This window comes from Athene noctua, chromosome 24 (assembly GCF_965140245.1).
Source record: "Athene noctua chromosome 24, bAthNoc1.hap1.1, whole genome shotgun sequence".
Lineage (NCBI taxonomy): Eukaryota > Metazoa > Chordata > Aves > Strigiformes > Strigidae > Athene > Athene noctua.
The window spans coordinates 3,238,750-3,255,065 of NC_134060.1; the positions used below are offsets into that span (position 1 = coordinate 3,238,750).

The 16,316-nt window shown below is 61.9% G+C and overlaps 1 protein-coding gene across 1 annotated transcript; it reads left to right on the top strand.

Moving 5' to 3' along the window:
• Nucleotides 1-5,986: 5,986 nt before the first annotated feature.
• On the top strand, nt 5,987-15,945 carry MFSD2A (MFSD2 lysolipid transporter A, lysophospholipid). The gene is made up of 14 exons (XM_074925880.1): nt 5,987-6,096; nt 6,180-6,302; nt 6,870-6,994; nt 10,435-10,558; nt 10,687-10,765; nt 11,339-11,511; nt 11,624-11,714; nt 12,298-12,419; nt 12,745-12,828; nt 13,688-13,771; nt 14,079-14,191; nt 14,403-14,546; nt 14,737-14,913; nt 15,294-15,945. Exons 1-14 carry the CDS (start codon nt 6,019-6,021, stop codon nt 15,349-15,351), a joined length of 1,575 nt encoding a protein of 524 aa, XP_074781981.1. The 5' UTR covers nt 5,987-6,018; the 3' UTR covers nt 15,352-15,945.
• Nucleotides 15,946-16,316: the final 371 nt, after the last annotated feature.

Consider the following 16,316-nt stretch of genomic DNA (forward strand, 5'->3'; position numbering starts at 1 on the left):
ACCGCCAAGGGCCCTCCGGGATGGGCAATAAAAGTTGTGAAAACACAGTGAGGCTTCCGCCTCGACCCTGGCATCGTCAGGCACACACCTGCCCACCTGGGACCAGCAGGTGCCCCCCAGCAGCGGGCGTTAGCCCACTTCAGCCCCAGCACCCTCCCTTTGGCACCCAGTGCGGTCGGGTCTGCAGGATCTGCCCCAGCTGGGGGCACTGGGAGCTGGGGGGGGGGGGGAGGGGCTGGGGCAGCATTTGGCCCTGCAGGGAGCAATCAGCCCCAGTCGAGTGACCAGCATAGCCCAGTACAGCCCAGTGCAGCCCAGCCCCGGCAGAGCCCTGCACGGCCCTGTATGGTCCTTCATGGACCAGCACAACTAAGCCCAGCCCAGTGCAGCCCAGCATAGACCAGCACGGTCCAGTACACCTCAGCACAGCCCAGTACACCTCAGCAAAGCCCAGACCATCACAGCCCAGTGCAGTTCAGCTTTTCCCAGCAAAGCCCAGCATGATTCTGCATGGACCACTACAGCCCAGTACACCTCAGTAGATCACAGCCCAGTACAGCTCGGTGCAGCCCAGCATGGACCAGCACAGCCTAGTACACCTCAATAAATCACAGCCCAGTACAGCCCAGTGTAGTCCAGCATGGACCAGCAGAGTCCAATACACCTCAGCAAAGCCCAGCCCAGTACAACCCAGTGCAGCCGAGCACAGTCCAGCTTTTCCCAGCAGAGCCCAGCATGACCAGCATGGACCAGCACATCTAAGCCCAGCCCAGTACAACCCAGTGCAGCCCAGCATGGACCAGCAGAGTCCACTATGATCCTGTGTGGAGCAGCGCAGTTCACCCCAGCAAAGCCCAACCCAGTCCAGCCCAGCATGGTCCAGCACATCCCAGCACAGCTGAGCCCAGCCCAGCCCCGGCACACCCCAGCGCTGCCCAGCGCGGTCCAGCACCGCTCCCCCCGCACCCCCCGTCCCCCCCGCCGGCCCCGGGCTCCGGTCGCCGCCACGGGCGGGCGCTGGGCGCCACCTGCTGGACTCGGTCAGCACCGGGGCCCGTGAGGGACCGACGGCCCGTGGGGCCGCGGGGACGGGGGGGACACCCCCCACACACCCGCCGGGGCACCCCCGGCCCCGGTCTGCTGAGCTGGAGCAGGGCCCGGCGGGGAGCGCCGAGGGGGGCCGGTGCTGCCGCTGCCCACAGCTCCGTGCCTCAGTTTCCCCATTGCCAAGCCGGGAGAGGGCAGGAGGGCGGCAGAGGAGCCGGGCTGGCAGTGCCACCTGCCTGTCCCCAGGGTCCCCGAGCATGTGGGGTGCCCCAGGGCCGCCTCGGACCTTTCCTTGCTGGCAGGAGCTGCAGCTGAGCTTGCAAAGCTTTGCCAGCCCCTGGGTCAGTGCAGCGGGAGGGTGCTGGGCGTGGGGCTGCGGTTTCCCAGCCATGAGGGTGCCGTGGGGTCCCCGCAATGGCTGCAGCACCCTACATGCCCTCACGGCCTGTCCAGAGGAGCCCTGAGCATCCCCATCCCACCTGCATGCCCATGGGGCTGAGGCAGGAGCTCTGGGACTGTGCTCCAGTCCCAGCCTTGGCCCTGGTCCCCAGCCAGGTTGGGAGGCCTGGGCTTGTCCCCAGGGTGTCCCCAGCCAGGCTTCTCCCACCCTAGGGCTGCTCCCAGCCCTTCGTCCTCCTCGGGAAGCACGGGGAAGTCCTCTCTGTCTTTTTAGGAAACAAATCGTCCTGTCAACATTAAAGGCTGCAGAGGTTCGTCCTGCCCCAGTGCCGTTGGGGTCATCAGGGACGGAGGGACAGGACTGGGGACATGGCTGGCACTGCCCCGACACCAGCATCCCCGGGCACAGGAGCAAAGGCTGCTACAACCTGTAGCTCTCGGCCACGTCTCCTTCTCCTCCCTGCTGGCCTCGGGGGTGTCTCTGGCTTTTCCCAGGGAGAGGCAGGAGCTTGTCCTGGCTTCAAGGGGTTCTGGATGCTTTGAAGGTGCAAAAGCACCGCTGGAGAGGGCTGGAGGAGCTGCACAGCCCTTTCATCCCGGCCTCTCCAGGCGCTCGGCAAACAGGACCCGAGAGCCTCTCGCTGCCAGCAGGGCTGCGCAAACAGGGCTGGCTGGGTGGGTGGGTGAGCGCCCCGGGGAGCTGTGGCACCGCAGGTGACAGGGCTGGGGGGAACCACCCACAGGTCAGGCCCCTACCTTGCCGCACCCCGCAAGTCGCAGGGCGCTGGCACGGCTCCACAGCCAGCACTGAGCACGTGCCCCCGGCGCTGGCACAGCTCAGCGGGAGCTGCCATGACCCGGCCGGCGGCTGGCGAAGCTCCGGCACATGATGCAAGGCAGCTCCCGGGGGCCCCCGTGCCCTTTGGATCCCCATTGACAGCAGGGCTGGACTTTGAAGCTCCAACCCCAAAGCGCTTCCTTACAGTGGACAGCCACCCCGAGCCAAACGGGTGTCCCCAGGGGCACCCTGAGCTCTGCCTCCATCTGTCCCCAGCCTGCTACAGCAGCAGAGTCACCCTGTTGTCCCCGCAGAGGTCCCCAGGGACAGCGGAGGCTGTGAGCCCCTGTGACAATACACCCCAGCCCTGTCTCGTCCCCCTCAGCCTCGTGACACTCTCCCCAGGGTCCCACGCTGGAGAGTTTTGGGCAGCACAGGGCGGCTGCCACGTGCTGCCATGCAACACGTTCCCTTTGTCCCGGTGAAGCTGTCCGGCAGCGGCCATGGGGACTGGCTGGGCTCTTGTGAAACGCCTGCCCGAGTCCCCACGGGGTACGGGAGCACCACAAGATACTGCCCAGCCCCACGGGGACAGCGCTCGCTGCCTGGTCACACCAGGCCCAGTGCCCTGGGGGTGCAGCCACCCGCTCTGAATTTAGCAGGCAGTGAAGTCCAGAGAAGGGGAAGGAAAACGCACCATTTGCTCCCGCCCTGCTGCCTCCTCACCCCTCCCAGACCCATTTTTTCCCCTGGCACATCCTGCTCGATGCCAGCAGAGACCCTGAGCCCTGGAGAAGCTCTGCAGCGCACGGGCAAGCGTTCTCCCCAAGCTGGGGAGCCCCACTGGGGCTGGCCTGCAATCCACGGCCCCCCAACAACTCCGGGATGGGCTCGCTGCCATGTGTCCCCAAGCTCGTCCTCCCTGTGCCGGGTGGCCCAGCCTGGCAGGGCTGTCTGGTTTCGGGTGCACTCACGCTTGCTCAGTTCCTGCTCTGGGCTGTGCTGGCTTCACAACAGCAGGAAGACGTGGGTGGCAGGAAGGATGGCAGAGCCATCATCTGCTGGAGCAGGTCCCATCCCTATCCCTGTCTCCAGGGCCAGCATTTGGGTCCCGGTCCCTGAAGAGTCACCCCCAGACTGGATGGTGTCCCCAGCTCGGGGAGGGGGAGGCTGGGATGGAGTAGCATCACCGTCAGTGGGGTATTGGAGCTCTGGTCTTGCCCATAAAACCATCATACTGGTGCCAAAGGTGACCCTGTGGATGGCCCAGCCCCAACCACTGTGGGGTCCCGAGGGTCCCCAAGCCTGGCGGGAGCTGCTGCACTGACATCCCCACTGGGATCAGCCTTTGATGGCTCATTTATCAGTCTGAGGATCCCCCGGAGCATCTGTTTGGGAGGAAGGTCTAAAATCCCCCACCGGAAATTGTGCAATACCAGATTTGGGGGAGAAAATCCTCCTAATCCAGGGAAATCCTGGCCTTTCTACTTCTCCTATTTCATATGTAAGGCAGAGCTATCCCTATCTGCGGTCTTTCTGCACAATCTCCAGCACAAAGGGCGGCTCATTGTTCCCCTAAAGCCGTGTTTGCCCAGGAGGCAGCTTCTCAGCGCTTTACTCAAGGACAGGAATGCCAAAAGCATCAGGAACTGGGGAGCCCCTGGGACAAAGGGAGCAGAGCAATAGCGCTGGGTCCAAGCACAATGAGGACCTGAGGACGAGATTCCACTGTCTGCAGGGAGTCCTGGCCCCCTCTCCCCCCTCCCCGGGCAGGCAAGTGCCACCAAAGGAGACCCCTCTGCTCCTGTGCATGAGGCCTTCTCTGTGGAAAGGGAAACTGAGGCACGGAGCAGGGACCCCACATCGAGCCTGGAGGGTGCTGACTCCAACATGCCTCCCCCGCAGATCCCTGGTTACGTGTGTTGGGGGAGCAGAGCGCTTCGGGGTATCCAAATCTGTGCTTTGGGGATGGCGAAGGACTGGGCTCAGACAGGGACACAAAGCCGGGGGGATGTCCTCAGCGGCCACACTGCTGCTGCCCGGGGACATGGTCATCCCCAGGGAGAAGGTGTCCAGGGCCCTCTGCTCCACGCCAGCACCCAGAGCCAGCAGCGAGCTGGCCACAGCCACGCTGAATGGCCACACACCTCTCGAACACCCAGCACAGGAGGCAGCACAGACCCCAAAACCAAGAGCCCTCAAAGCCTTCGTGCTGCTCACTGCAGCGCAGGGTCACAACGCTCATCTCAATCGCCTGAGCTCTGATGCTCAGGGAGAGCAGAGCCCGTCCAACTCATGACACAAGTGTGCCAAGAGATGTAGGCACAAGCCCGTCCCCAACACAAGGCTCTGTTTTACTGGGGGGCTTCCAGTTCACATCGGGGTGTCACACACCAGACGCACACGAGCCAGCACGGCACAGCGGGGTGAGGAGCCAGAGGCAGGTCTCTGCCCAACTCTCCGGGCGAGTGGCATTGCCCGCACTTTACTTCCCTCTTGTTTCGCAGTATTTTATGTCACTGAACAAATTTGGACAGCCTGAAGGCTCGCACGGGCCCCCCGACCCCAGCAAGTGGCATCCCTGAGCGTCCAGCGTGACGGAGGCGCAGGGCTGTGACGCGTGGCAGCGCCGGGGGAACCCGCTGCAGACGTACGAGGGGCCGGAAACCGTGAGTCAACGGTGACACGGGCCCAGCTCTCCAGAAACCGGGGAGTTCCCAGAGCTGCTGTGCCCCTGCTCCATGCCAGGAGCCACCCACCCCGCTCATCCCCAACGCCTGCTCGGTCCCTGCTCAGTGCCAGCTGCCTGTCCTGCCTTTCCTCCCTGCCTGTCCCCGTCCCAGGGCAGCTCCGAGTGGCCATCAGGCGATGGCACCGGGTGCCACACTGGCCACGCTGGCTCAGCCCCGCTATGCAGCTGCATCTCGTGGCACATCTCGGGGTGATCTTTGAACCCCAGTGGCCTGAGCCGAGCGGAGTCGGTGGCTGTCACTGTGGTGACATGGCACTGGCACGGGCATACTTGTGCCCATTGGTGGGCAAAGAGCTGAGAGGGGTTGGGATCGGCGCCCATGTGGCCGTCCGGGGGGGGGAACACACCGCCGGTGGCCCAGGGAGAGGTGCTGGGACTCACTGTCACCTGCTGGCGCTGCTGTACAGCAGCCAGAGGCCATGGGTGCTGATGTTGGGGGGCTCCTGCTCCACTACAGCCCCCTACGGAGGGGGGGTAAGAGTGGGGCCATGCTGAGGCTGGCACTGAGGGTCTCCAGCCCCCAACCCCCCCTGGCTGGTGCCACTGGGAACCCGTGGGACAGGGAGGGTGACGGTGCCTCTTCCAGCCCTGTGCCCTTGTAGCCTCTGCATCAGTGGGGGCACCTGGGGGGGAGGATGGAGGGGTGGGGGGGTGCAGAAAGGGAAGGGATGAAGGGCTGGGATGGAGTGGGGGGATGAGGAGGGGGGTTGAGGGATGGGGATGGAGGGTTGGGGGGTGGGGATGGAATGGGGGGGATGAGGGGTGGGGGTGAGGGGTGGGGGGTGAGGAGGACAGAGAAGACGTGGAGGAAGGATGGGGCCGGCGGGGTGGCAGGACGAAGGGAAGGGGCTGGGGGCTGGAGGAAGGGCCGGGCCAGGAGGAGGAGGAGGAGGCGGCGGCGGCCGCTGCTCTGAGAGAGGGAAGGCGGGGAGGGGGGGGGGGGGGGGCGGGGAGCGGGGCGGGTACGGCCCCTCCCGGGGCGGGGAGGTGCCGGTACAAGGCCCGGGCGGGCGGCGGCGCGGCCCCATTCATCGCACACGGCATGGCCGGGGGCGGCGGCGCGGAGCGGGCCCGGCCCGGGGGGCTCCTGCCGCCCGCCTGCCGCCAGCCCCGCCGCAGGGTGAGCTCCGGGGGGGGTCTGGGGGCGGTCGGCTTGGGGGTGAGGGTGTTCTCCGGTAACTCTAACGCCGAGCCCGGTTGCAGGAGAGCCGGGAGCGGCTGTCGGTGTGCAGCAAGCTGTGCTACGCCGTCGGGGGGGCTCCCTACCAGATCACGGGCTGCGCGCTCGGCTTCTTCCTCCAGATCTACCTCCTGGACGTGGCGCAGGTACGGCCGGGAGCGGCGGGGGGGGGCCGGGGCTGGAGCGATGGGGGGGCCGGAGCCCCCGGTGCCGCTTTGCCCGGGGCTTAGCAGTGCCCCGGCCCCCGCTGGGGAGATTGGGGGGGGGGGGGGTGGAATCGGTCACCCCGGAGTCGCGGGCTGGGGGTTTCCAGCGGGCTGGCTCCAGGCGCGCAGCCGGGGTTCCCCAGGCCGTCACACGGGTTCGTGGTGTCGGTCCTGTGGGATGTGGGATCCGTCCCACGGAGCCGCAGCGTTCCGGGTCGGTGTGAAAAAGGGAGTGAAGCCACGAGGAGAAGCGCCCGTGGAGCGGCCTCGTGCTGGCCGTGGGGTGGGTTTGGGGGAGATCCGTGCCGAAACGGCAGGAGTTTGGTGTGGAAGGAGCGTGGTGGGAGGGACCGCGCCTCACATCCCGCGGTACGAGGGGGAGAGGCCGAGGGACCTGTCCCCTGCTCCCAAATGCCGGTGGGGTTGGGGAGGGCTTTGAGGAGCTCGGGAAGGGCAGCCGGGGGCACGGGGGTTTGCGTTCCCTCACGTGAGACCTTGTTCCTGCAGCTGGACCCTTTCTATGCCTCCATCATCCTGTTTGTGGGGCGAGCCTGGGATGCCATCACAGACCCCATGGTGGGCTTCTTCATCAGCAAAACGTCATGGACCCGCTTCGGCCGCCTGATGCCCTGGTAAGAGCCGCCTGTAGCACCCCGCATCCCTGCCTGATGTGTCACAGCGCTTCTGGTCAGCCTTGGGTGTCCCTTGGCGTGAGGTTTGCAGGGCAGGACATACTGATGCCCTATCTCATCCGGATGAGATGCCAAGTGTCCCAAAAAGCCCAAGGTGCTGCCAAAAGCTGGGGCTTCAAGTCTGCGCCTGTTACTCTGAGCCTAAGTCGTGCCTGTATGAGCTGGAGCTGGCTTTCTTCTGTGTCCCTGCGCCTGCAGCAGCTGCAGCCTCCCTGAGAGCTGCCCCAGTGCCACGCTCCGATGTTGGACTTTGTTTCCGTGGCGGTCGCGGAGCCCTGGCCAGTGGCCGGGCCACGCTGCCAGCAGAGCAGGTGGCCTCGCACCCAGAGGGAGGAGGGCTGGGGGTGTGAGCGGTCGACACGCGGCGGTGGGGTGCTGGCTGACGGTCACGAGGATGCTCTTCTGACAGGAAAAGAGCTGTCATGGATCTGGGTGTCTGTGCGTGGGCTCTTCTGCTGCCCTTGGGAGCGGGGTGCTGTGTGAAGGGGTGCAGAAGGGAGTTGGAGTGGCTGGGAAGGGGTTTGCAAAGCCCCAAAAGGCTCCTGCCTGCACCCAGGGCAGACTCGGGACATCTGTAAAACCTGCCCCTGTGCGGGACATGGAGCGTTGCAGGGTGCTAATGCCTAAGTGGGGACATGGCTGCGTGTCCTCTGCTAAAATAACCCACATCCTGGGTGCCTGCGGGATTGCTGAAATACAATGCAGCAATGAGGGAAGTGGAGTTAGAGGGACGCGGTCCTTTCCCCTGCAGATTATACCCTCTGTTTCTGGGCTTTCCTGGAATAGCTCTGGGCAGCGGCAGTTGGCTGTTGTTAAAGCCAGGCTCCACACGCAGCCTGAAATAGTTTCTCTGCAGCCACACGTGTGGCAGGGTCTGGGGTCTGGAGATTAGAGCAGGGCTGCCTGCGCGGAGCCGCCCGGGCAGGGCTGTGCGGGGGAGCCACGCGTGCTCGGATGGCCGCCGCCGCTCCGCTCTCCCTAACTTCTCGCCCTCAAGACGGGGTGGGAATGGAGTGGCTGCATTCCTCCAAACGGCTCCTGCTTCGTTAAAATTAGCTGGAGCTTTTGACTTGTGCTGGGCCCCTCAGCAGTGCCAGGGCAGCTGGCTGCGTGGAGCTTGCTGCTGTTGTACATGGCTCAAGGGCAAACTGTTGAGTCCAGTTCGAATGGAGTTGAGCTGAGTTTAAAGCTCCCAAACTCGGGGTTTGTTGGTCGCAGTGGGGCTGCACAGCCTGGTGTGGCTGCAGAGCTGCTTGCTGCTGCCTCAGTTTCCCTGTGTGCAAAGGCAGGAGCTGCAGGGCGATCTCAGAGGCTGCTGCCTGACCCCAACCTTCGGCACCTGTGAGGTGACCCTGTGTAACCCCCCTGGGTGTGAGGCTTTATTGTCTGAAGTTTCTGCCGGGCTCTGAAAGGTCTGATCTGCGAGGCCAAGCCCCAGCCGGCTGCCGGCAGCTCTAGCTCAAAGCTCAGGGCTGCTCTGGCTCCTTGGAAGGGAGAGGAGACCTTCCCCGGGGGCAATGACCTCTCTCCCTTTCAGTTCTTTCATTCTGAAACAATTTTGGCACATTTTGTCCCAGCAAGTCATCCACAGGCTGCTGCCTCCTCTCCCCTGGCTTTGGGGACCCTGCTCTGTCCCCAGCCCTGAGCAGTTCCCCGTTTCCTTGACCACTCCAGACTTTCCAGTGACTAAACTTTTTGTTGATGTGTTGGTGACTGAAAAGCCCTGGCTTTGACCTTCCTTCTCCGGGGCAGCAGCCGTTTGCAAACGGTTAACTGCCGGGCCGGGAAGGGGTGTGCAAGCCGTGGCACAAAGGAACACACCATCGCGCCGTGGCCAATGAGCGGGTGAGCGCGTCACTGCGGCGGCGGCCTCCTCCAAGCGTCTTAATCACCTCTGCCTGGTCAGGGGTAACTCGCAGTCACTTGTCTACCACTGCCAGGAGCTGCTTGGCCAAGGCTCAGCACCCAGGTCCCAGTGCTGGGGTGGAGCAGGGAGGGGGGGATTGGCATGCCCGACCCACACACGCTGGCGCCCATGGCAGCGTGACATGGTTCTCACTGCGCACTTGCGGTGACTCATTCAAAATTTCCCTTGGCTCCACGTATGCGTGTGGCGATAAGCGCGCGGGAGAGGAGTGGCTGGGGCTGGCTCGCCCCTTTCCTCCCCCCACCGGGGTGACGTGCGCTTGGAAAAATGTGCATGTGTTGGGTCCTGTGCAAGCCTCTGCCGGCTTTCCATCCATGGTGATTCAGTTTCTCGCTCTCTGACTCCCCCCCCCCCAACTTTAAATTTAAACTTTGCGTCCTGTACGTCAGCCCAGACGGAAAGATCTGGCTGTACCCTGGCAGCCGAGCGGTGAAGGGCTAGCCCTGACCCTGTGTGGCTCTGTCCCGTGTCCGGTTCTGCTGGCTTCATTTCAGGATGCGGCCTCTGTCCTCTAGTTTGTGGAGCGTGGGGTGCTTGTAAATCCCTGAGCAAAATTCGTCTCCTAAACAGATGTGGATGCAACCTCGACACCTGGCTTGCTTCCCTCCAGGAAGAGGAATTCCTTCCGTGCCCTCCCGAGTGATGGGGGGATCTGGGTGCTTGTGGTGTCCCCGGGCTGCCGGTGCAGGGTAGGGCTGTTCCCTGTCTGGGATGCAGCAGGACAAGGGTTATGAGATGTGCTGGATGAAGCAGGGAGATGCTCTGAGTGGCTTCTCGCTGTGATCACCCTCGTTGGCCCGTCCTGCTGGGACAGCTGCCAGCACTTGAGCAATCCCTTCCTATCCTCTGTTGTGTTTTGCGTCCCGTGTCCCTTTGCCCACAGCTCCGGGAAGCTGAGCAGGGGTGGAAGAAGGAGCCAGCCTGCTGCTGGCTGGTGGTTTGCCCCATCCCTGCCAGCAGAACGGAGGTGACCCCAAGACCAGGGCTCGGGGGGGGGGGGGCTGACAGCAAAGCCAAGCTGGTGAGAGGCATTTGGCTGCGGGGCTGTGCTGCCTGGCTGCTCCCCAGCCCTTGCCGGGACAAGAGAGGTGACTACATCCCGCTGAACACACAGCAGTGCTGCCTGGGGGAGAGGTCGGGGTCGGGGGTGGAAGCCGAAGGCAGGAGCAAATCAATCTCTTCCATCCAAGCAGGGATGTCTGTTTTTACAAATAAAGCTCTTCTTCCCACCCTGTGAGACCTGAGCTGGTGCCTTCAGCCTGGTCTGAATCGCCCCTGTGGCAGCCACCTCCTGTCCAAGTGCTGGAGCAGGGTGGGCCACCCTGGGGCAGCTCAGGACCCCCCAAAATCAGATGCCTGAACCCCACTGGGTGTGTGGCAGTGGGGAGAGCCGGGCTGGTGGGGTTACCCAGGCGCTGTGTGCTTGCAAGGCTGACACTGTGTCTTCCCAAAGGATCATCTTCTCCACCCCATTTGCTGTCATCTCCTACTTCCTCATCTGGTTTGTGCCGGACATCTCCAGAGGCCAAGTGATGTGGTACCTTGTCTTCTACTGCATCTTCCAGACCCTTGTGACGGTGAGTTGGGCTCTGCACGCACCAGGGCCGGTGGGTGAGGGATGAAGAGGACAAATCCTGCCTTCCCCTTGCTGAACTATGCAGAGGTTCCCACCATCCCTGAGGTAATTCTCCTTGTGCTGTTGCAGTGCTTCCACGTGCCCTACTCGGCGCTGACCATGTTCATCAGCAGGGAGCAGAGTGAGCGGGACTCAGCCACTGCCTACCGTAAGAATATTTCCTTCCCTTCCTCACCATGGCTGGGGGGAGCCGGCGCTCAGCTCCTTTGCTGCAGCTCTCACTGGGGGATGATCCTCCTCCACATGCCTTGCTGGAAGGGCTCATTTGGTCCCACCCCAAGGATGGTGTGTGATGAACATCATTCAGGGTTTGAGTTGCAGCTGGTTAAGCTGTTCCTCTTCCCCAGCTCCTCCAGCAGACATCCTTACCTAGTCTGGGAAGAGCTAGGCTGGTGGGGGAGGTGGTCCCTGTTACAGCCACCTGCCCGGAGCAGATGATGGGGGATCCGAGCTTCTGAGTCTTTCCTTCTGCTCTGTCATACAGCAGTGGGAGCAGCATCACCAAGTCATGGCCTCTCTCCCTGCCTCGGTTTCCCCAGCAGACACTCTCCTTCCCCATGGCTTTATCACTTGGCGATTTGGAGGGAACTGTAGGAGAGCTGGGCTGGCTTATTTCTCCTGGTGAAGCACAAAGAATTGCAGCTGGGGAAGCTCTGCTGCAGAGAAGGGTTTTGCAAGGTTTTGAAGGGCTGTGCTCAGTCCTGCTGGCTTCTCCCTCCAGGTATGACAGTGGAAGTGCTGGGCACCGTGCTGGGCACTGCCATCCAGGGCCAGATCGTGGGCAAGGTGATTACTCCGTGCATTGAGAGCCCCCTCTTCCTCGGCAAGACCAACTCCTCGGTGGCCATGGAGGAGCTAAACATGACCCGCAACACCGGGTCGCTCACAGACACTGTAAGCTGGGGGGGACCTGCTGGCAGCCCTTGCCATACTCTCCTTGCCTTTTCAACTGGGCTGGCTTCTGGGACGAGCCCCTTCCCTCACTGCTCCCCCCTCTCTTGCACAGAGAAATGCCTACATGATCGCTGCGGGGGTCATTGGGGGACTCTACATCCTCTGCGCCGTGATCCTGTCGGTGGGCGTGCGGGAGAAGAGAGGTGAGGCTTGAGACATGCTGGAACACTCCAAACTCATGGGAATGCTGTGGCTCCTGCCAGGGGCTCCCTGGGAGCCTGGCTGAGCTTTCAGTCCCTCATTTGTGGGTCAAGCCCCAGAGGAGAGGGGCAGGTAGAGCTGAGGTCTGGCTGGGGAAGGCGCTGCAGAAGGGCAGCACTGTGGGCAGGAGGCCAGAGCATCTCCCGGGTGCATTAGAGCACAGCCCTGAGGACTTAGCTCTCTGCTCTGCACTGTCAGAGATAAAGGTTATCTGGTGAAGTTTTTGCCTGGCCAAGGTTGCTGGTGCCAGTTGGGGCATCCCAGGGTGAGGTGATATCCAAAGTCCAGTAGCTTCTGCCCTTCCCTCCCTCTGCTTTACAACCAGCTCTGCTTATCCTGGGCGAATCAGCCAGGCCATCTTCTCCCCTCCGTGTGTGAGTCCCTGACTCCCTTGGGGGGAGATGCTGTGGGTGGGCAGGGCCTTGGGCAGGGTGCTCAGCAGCAGGCGTGAGGCACTGCCCCCCTTGCACCCAAGGGTGCTGTTTCAGTGGGTCTAACGATGGGCTGATTTGCTCTGCTCCCCAGAGTCCTCTGAACTCCAGTCGGATGAGCCTGTCTCCTTCTTCCGGGGGCTGAAGCTGGTGATGAACCACGGGGCCTACATCAAGCTCATCGCCGGCTTCCTCTTCACCTCGCTGGCCTTCATGGTAAGCACAGCCGGGCTTGAAGGGTTGGGGAGAGGGAACAGCAGCAGCACAGCTTGGGGAAGGTTGGGGGATGAGCAGCGTAGGGCCCAAGTAGGATCCCCGTGGGCTGGGAGCATGTGAGGTGTCAGCTCAACGAACTGGAGCGGCCCCAGGCAGAGAGGAAGGATGTGGCCTCGTGCCCTCGGATGGGTCAGCGGATGGGTCGGTGAATGGCCGCTTTCTTCCCCTGCTTGTGCTTTGGGTGCAGCCTTGTGAGGAGGAGAGCATCCCTCCGGGGTGGCTGGGGTGCCGGTCCCCACCTAACCGCTGCCTGCTTCCTCCACAGCTGCTGGAGGGTAACTTCGCCCTCTTCTGCACCTACACCCTGGGCTTCCGCAACGAGTTCCAGAACATCCTCCTGGCCATCATGGTGCGTACGGCCCTGTCCTGGAGCCCCTCGGGGCTGGGACTGTGGTGGGAGTCAGGCTGAGGGATCCTGTGGGTTCTCCCCGGGACCTGGCATGGGCTGAGGGGAGGGAGGCCGTGGGGCTGCGATGGTCTGCCATGGGGACAGTGGCTGAAGGTCCCCTGGGAGGAGGGGAGGGAGAAAGAGATGCCAAATGTCCTGTAAAGGCCAGGCGGGTTGGCAGGAACAGCGAGGCCTTTGTTCCCCTGTGAAGGCGGCCAGAGACGGGGGAGACCAGGAGCCGTGGGGGCCTTTTGTCCAAATCCTGCCACTTATCTCCCTTCCCCCCTGCCTTGAGAAAAGGATCTCAGTGTTTACTGCAGGAAGATGGAGCAAAACAGCTCCTTGGGAGCCCTTTCCAGCTTGCCTTATCCCTGGGAGCTCTTCCCACCCTCCCTGTTCAATGGGGTGGGAAGGTCCAAGGTGCCAAGGTCCTCACAGAAGCCTGGCTCTTGGCCATGCTGTGTGCAGGAATCACTGACAAGATCAAGTCCCTTCCCAGCAGCAAGGACTGAGTCGGGCCCTCGCTCTGTTCGGGCAGGTGTGCTGGCACCGGCCGGGTGCCCTGAGGACCGGTGCTGGGTGCCAGGGTGCTCCACACGCCCACTCTAATGCAAGCTCTCCTTCCTGGGAGCAGAGGCAGGCGAGGGATGGGTGAAGGCAGGAGCAGACAGCGTGGCTGTGTGCCAGCTTGGAGCATGTGGAAATCAGCTGCTGGAAAAAGCTGGAAACGTGATGGAGCCGCTCCTTGTTGGGAAGAGCTTTTCCCCCAGAGAAGAGTGTGGCCAGCATGTGACACCACAATCCCCTTCTTTTCTCATAGCTCTCGGCCACCTTGACCATTCCCCTCTGGCAGTGGTTCCTTACTCGCTTTGGGAAGAAGACAGCTGTCTACGTGGGCATCACGGTGAGTGGGTCCCCTCGAGCACAGAGGTGCACCTGAGGATGGTGTTTCCCATGTGGGCTGAGCAGAGCTGTGTCCCTCAGAGGGCCCAGAGCTGGTGCCTGTCCTTCATCCTGCTGTTTGCGCTGTCGTGGATGTGGCCCAGGCCAGCAGAAATGCCTGCGGTGGGGCTCTGGGAGGAAGGCTGCACCACTGCTTCCCCGGCCATCCCTGCAGTCAGAGGGCTGGCACGGAGGGGAGGGAAGGGGAAAGGCCAAGGAGTCTGGGTCAGGCACTGCTGACGCCATCCTGGTTTCTGTTCCCTGTCCAGTCTGCCATCCCCTTCCTCATCCTGGTGGCTGTCCTGGGCAGTAACCTCATCGTCACCTACATCGTGGCTGTTGCAGCTGGGATCAGCGTTGCGGCCGCCTTCCTCCTGCCCTGGTGAGTGTGAGGTCCTGGTGCCCTCAGCACTGCACCCTGAGAGCTGGGCAAGGTACTTCCAGGGCCTGCCGGAGTGGTTCGAAATCCTTTGGAGGGTTTTTTGCAATGTTTTCAGCCCAAGATGAGGCACTCGGAGGGAAATCCTCTCAGCAGGGAGAGGAAATGCTTTGTTGGCTCAGTCCTGGTGTTCACCATCCTGCTGTCTGCACAGGTCCATGCTCCCAGATGTCATAGATGACTTCAAGCTGCAGCACCCTGACTCCCATGGCCATGAAGCCATTTTCTTCTCCTTCTATGTCTTCTTCACCAAGTTTACCTCTGGGGTGTCCCTGGGCATCTCCACACTCAGCTTAGAGTGAGTTCTTGCATGGGAACCGAGGGGCAGGGAGGGAGGGAGGGAGGCAAGACTTGTACCTCTGCACCCAGGGCTGGGAGGGAGGTGGGGGATGTGTAAATTCAGTTGTGGCTCCAAACCTCTCCTTGCAAGGTCAGGTTCGCCTCCTACAAACTGTTTCCTTTGCCTGAAGGTCCCTTTCTGTCTGCAGCTTTGCAGGGTACCAGACCCGGGGCTGCTCCCAGCCCAGCGAGGTGCACTTCACCCTGAAGATGCTGGTGTCTGCTGTGCCTGTGGGGCTGATCCTGCTGGGCCTGCTCCTGTTCAAGCTGTACCCCATCGACGAGGACAAGAGGAAGAAAAACAAAAAAGCCCTGCAGGACTTAAGGTGAGTGTCAGTTTGTGCTACGGAGGTAGTGAGCACAGCACGCCAGCGGGGTGTGTGGGGGCAGGATCAGGCCCAGACAGGTTGGGACACCCTGTGACTTGTCTTGGAGGATTCTTGGACCTGTGGGTGGTGGGGTGAGGGAAGGCTTGGCTTGTTTTTCCAATCCCGACTTCCAAAGAAATGGCGTGAAGTGTTTGAGATCGACAGGAATCTGCCCCAGTTGCTAAAGAAAACTCGTTTGGGAACTGCGCAAGGCGGTGCCGTCCCTCTTGAGCCCTTCAGAGCCTCCTCTGCTCCACGGCAGAGATCTGCTCAGAGGCAGGCCTTGCTCCGTGACTAAGGCTTTACTCCATGCCTCCTCCCCAACCCTTTGCCCCCAGGGAGGAGAGCAACAGCAGCTCGGAGTCGGACAACACAGAACTGGCCAGCATCGTGTGACCCGGGCTGGGTCCCTCCGCTCACACCGGGGCTCTCCGGAGGACTCAGCCCCTCCGGGGCCGGAGCAGCCGCGTGCCGCTGTAGGTGTGCACCGCCAAGGAGCGCCTGGGAGAAGCCGTGCAGAGCAGCCACCGACTCAAACACGAGATCTGTGCCGGTCTTGTGCCTTCCACGGGATCCACAGAGCGCTGGTAGTGTACATTACACAAATTGACCCTGTGGTACTTGTGTGCTGCACGAGAAACAAGCACTATTCCTTGCCGGGTCCCGGAGAGCAGAAAAGCCCGAAGTGGGATCCTTTTGCTCGGAAAAATCGTGCCCGCTGCTCGTCCGTGCCTGGCCATGCGGGGCCGGTGGCCTGGGGGACCCGGGGTGATGGTTAGTGTACATTACACTGTCAGTGTGACCGCGCCAAGGACGTGAGCTCACCTCTGCTGTCTGTACATACGACACTAATTTGGAAAGCTGTTCTTTTTTTATAGAGCCTAATTAACTTAATGATGTAAATACGAAACTATTTCCTATTTGTATATATTACAGAAACTGAACTTGAGGACCTATTAATATTAATTTACATAAAAGTGGGCGAAGTTAGCAGTGTGGATGTGGAGGAATTTTTTTTTTTGGCTGCTTTTTTTTTTTTGTGGATGTCAGCAAGCCCAAGGTCCCTTTACACACCACAGGGTGCAGGATTGACTTCCCCTGAGCCGAAGGCACAGGAATGCTGTAATCCAGGCAGGCGGCTGTGCCCGGCAGCCCCTTACCCCTGTGTGGCTCCTTGTTCGGTGTCTGCACCACAGCAACCCAACAAAGGCTCTATTATTTTCTCTCTTTCAAGAGGGAACGGGGGTGGAGGGAAGAATGAAATCAAAGTGCTGCCTGTGGAGATTGTGAACCCAGGGCTGGAAACAGGAGAGGCAGCTGGGGAGCGGAGAGAAAGGGAATGCGGGCTGTGGGTGACACTC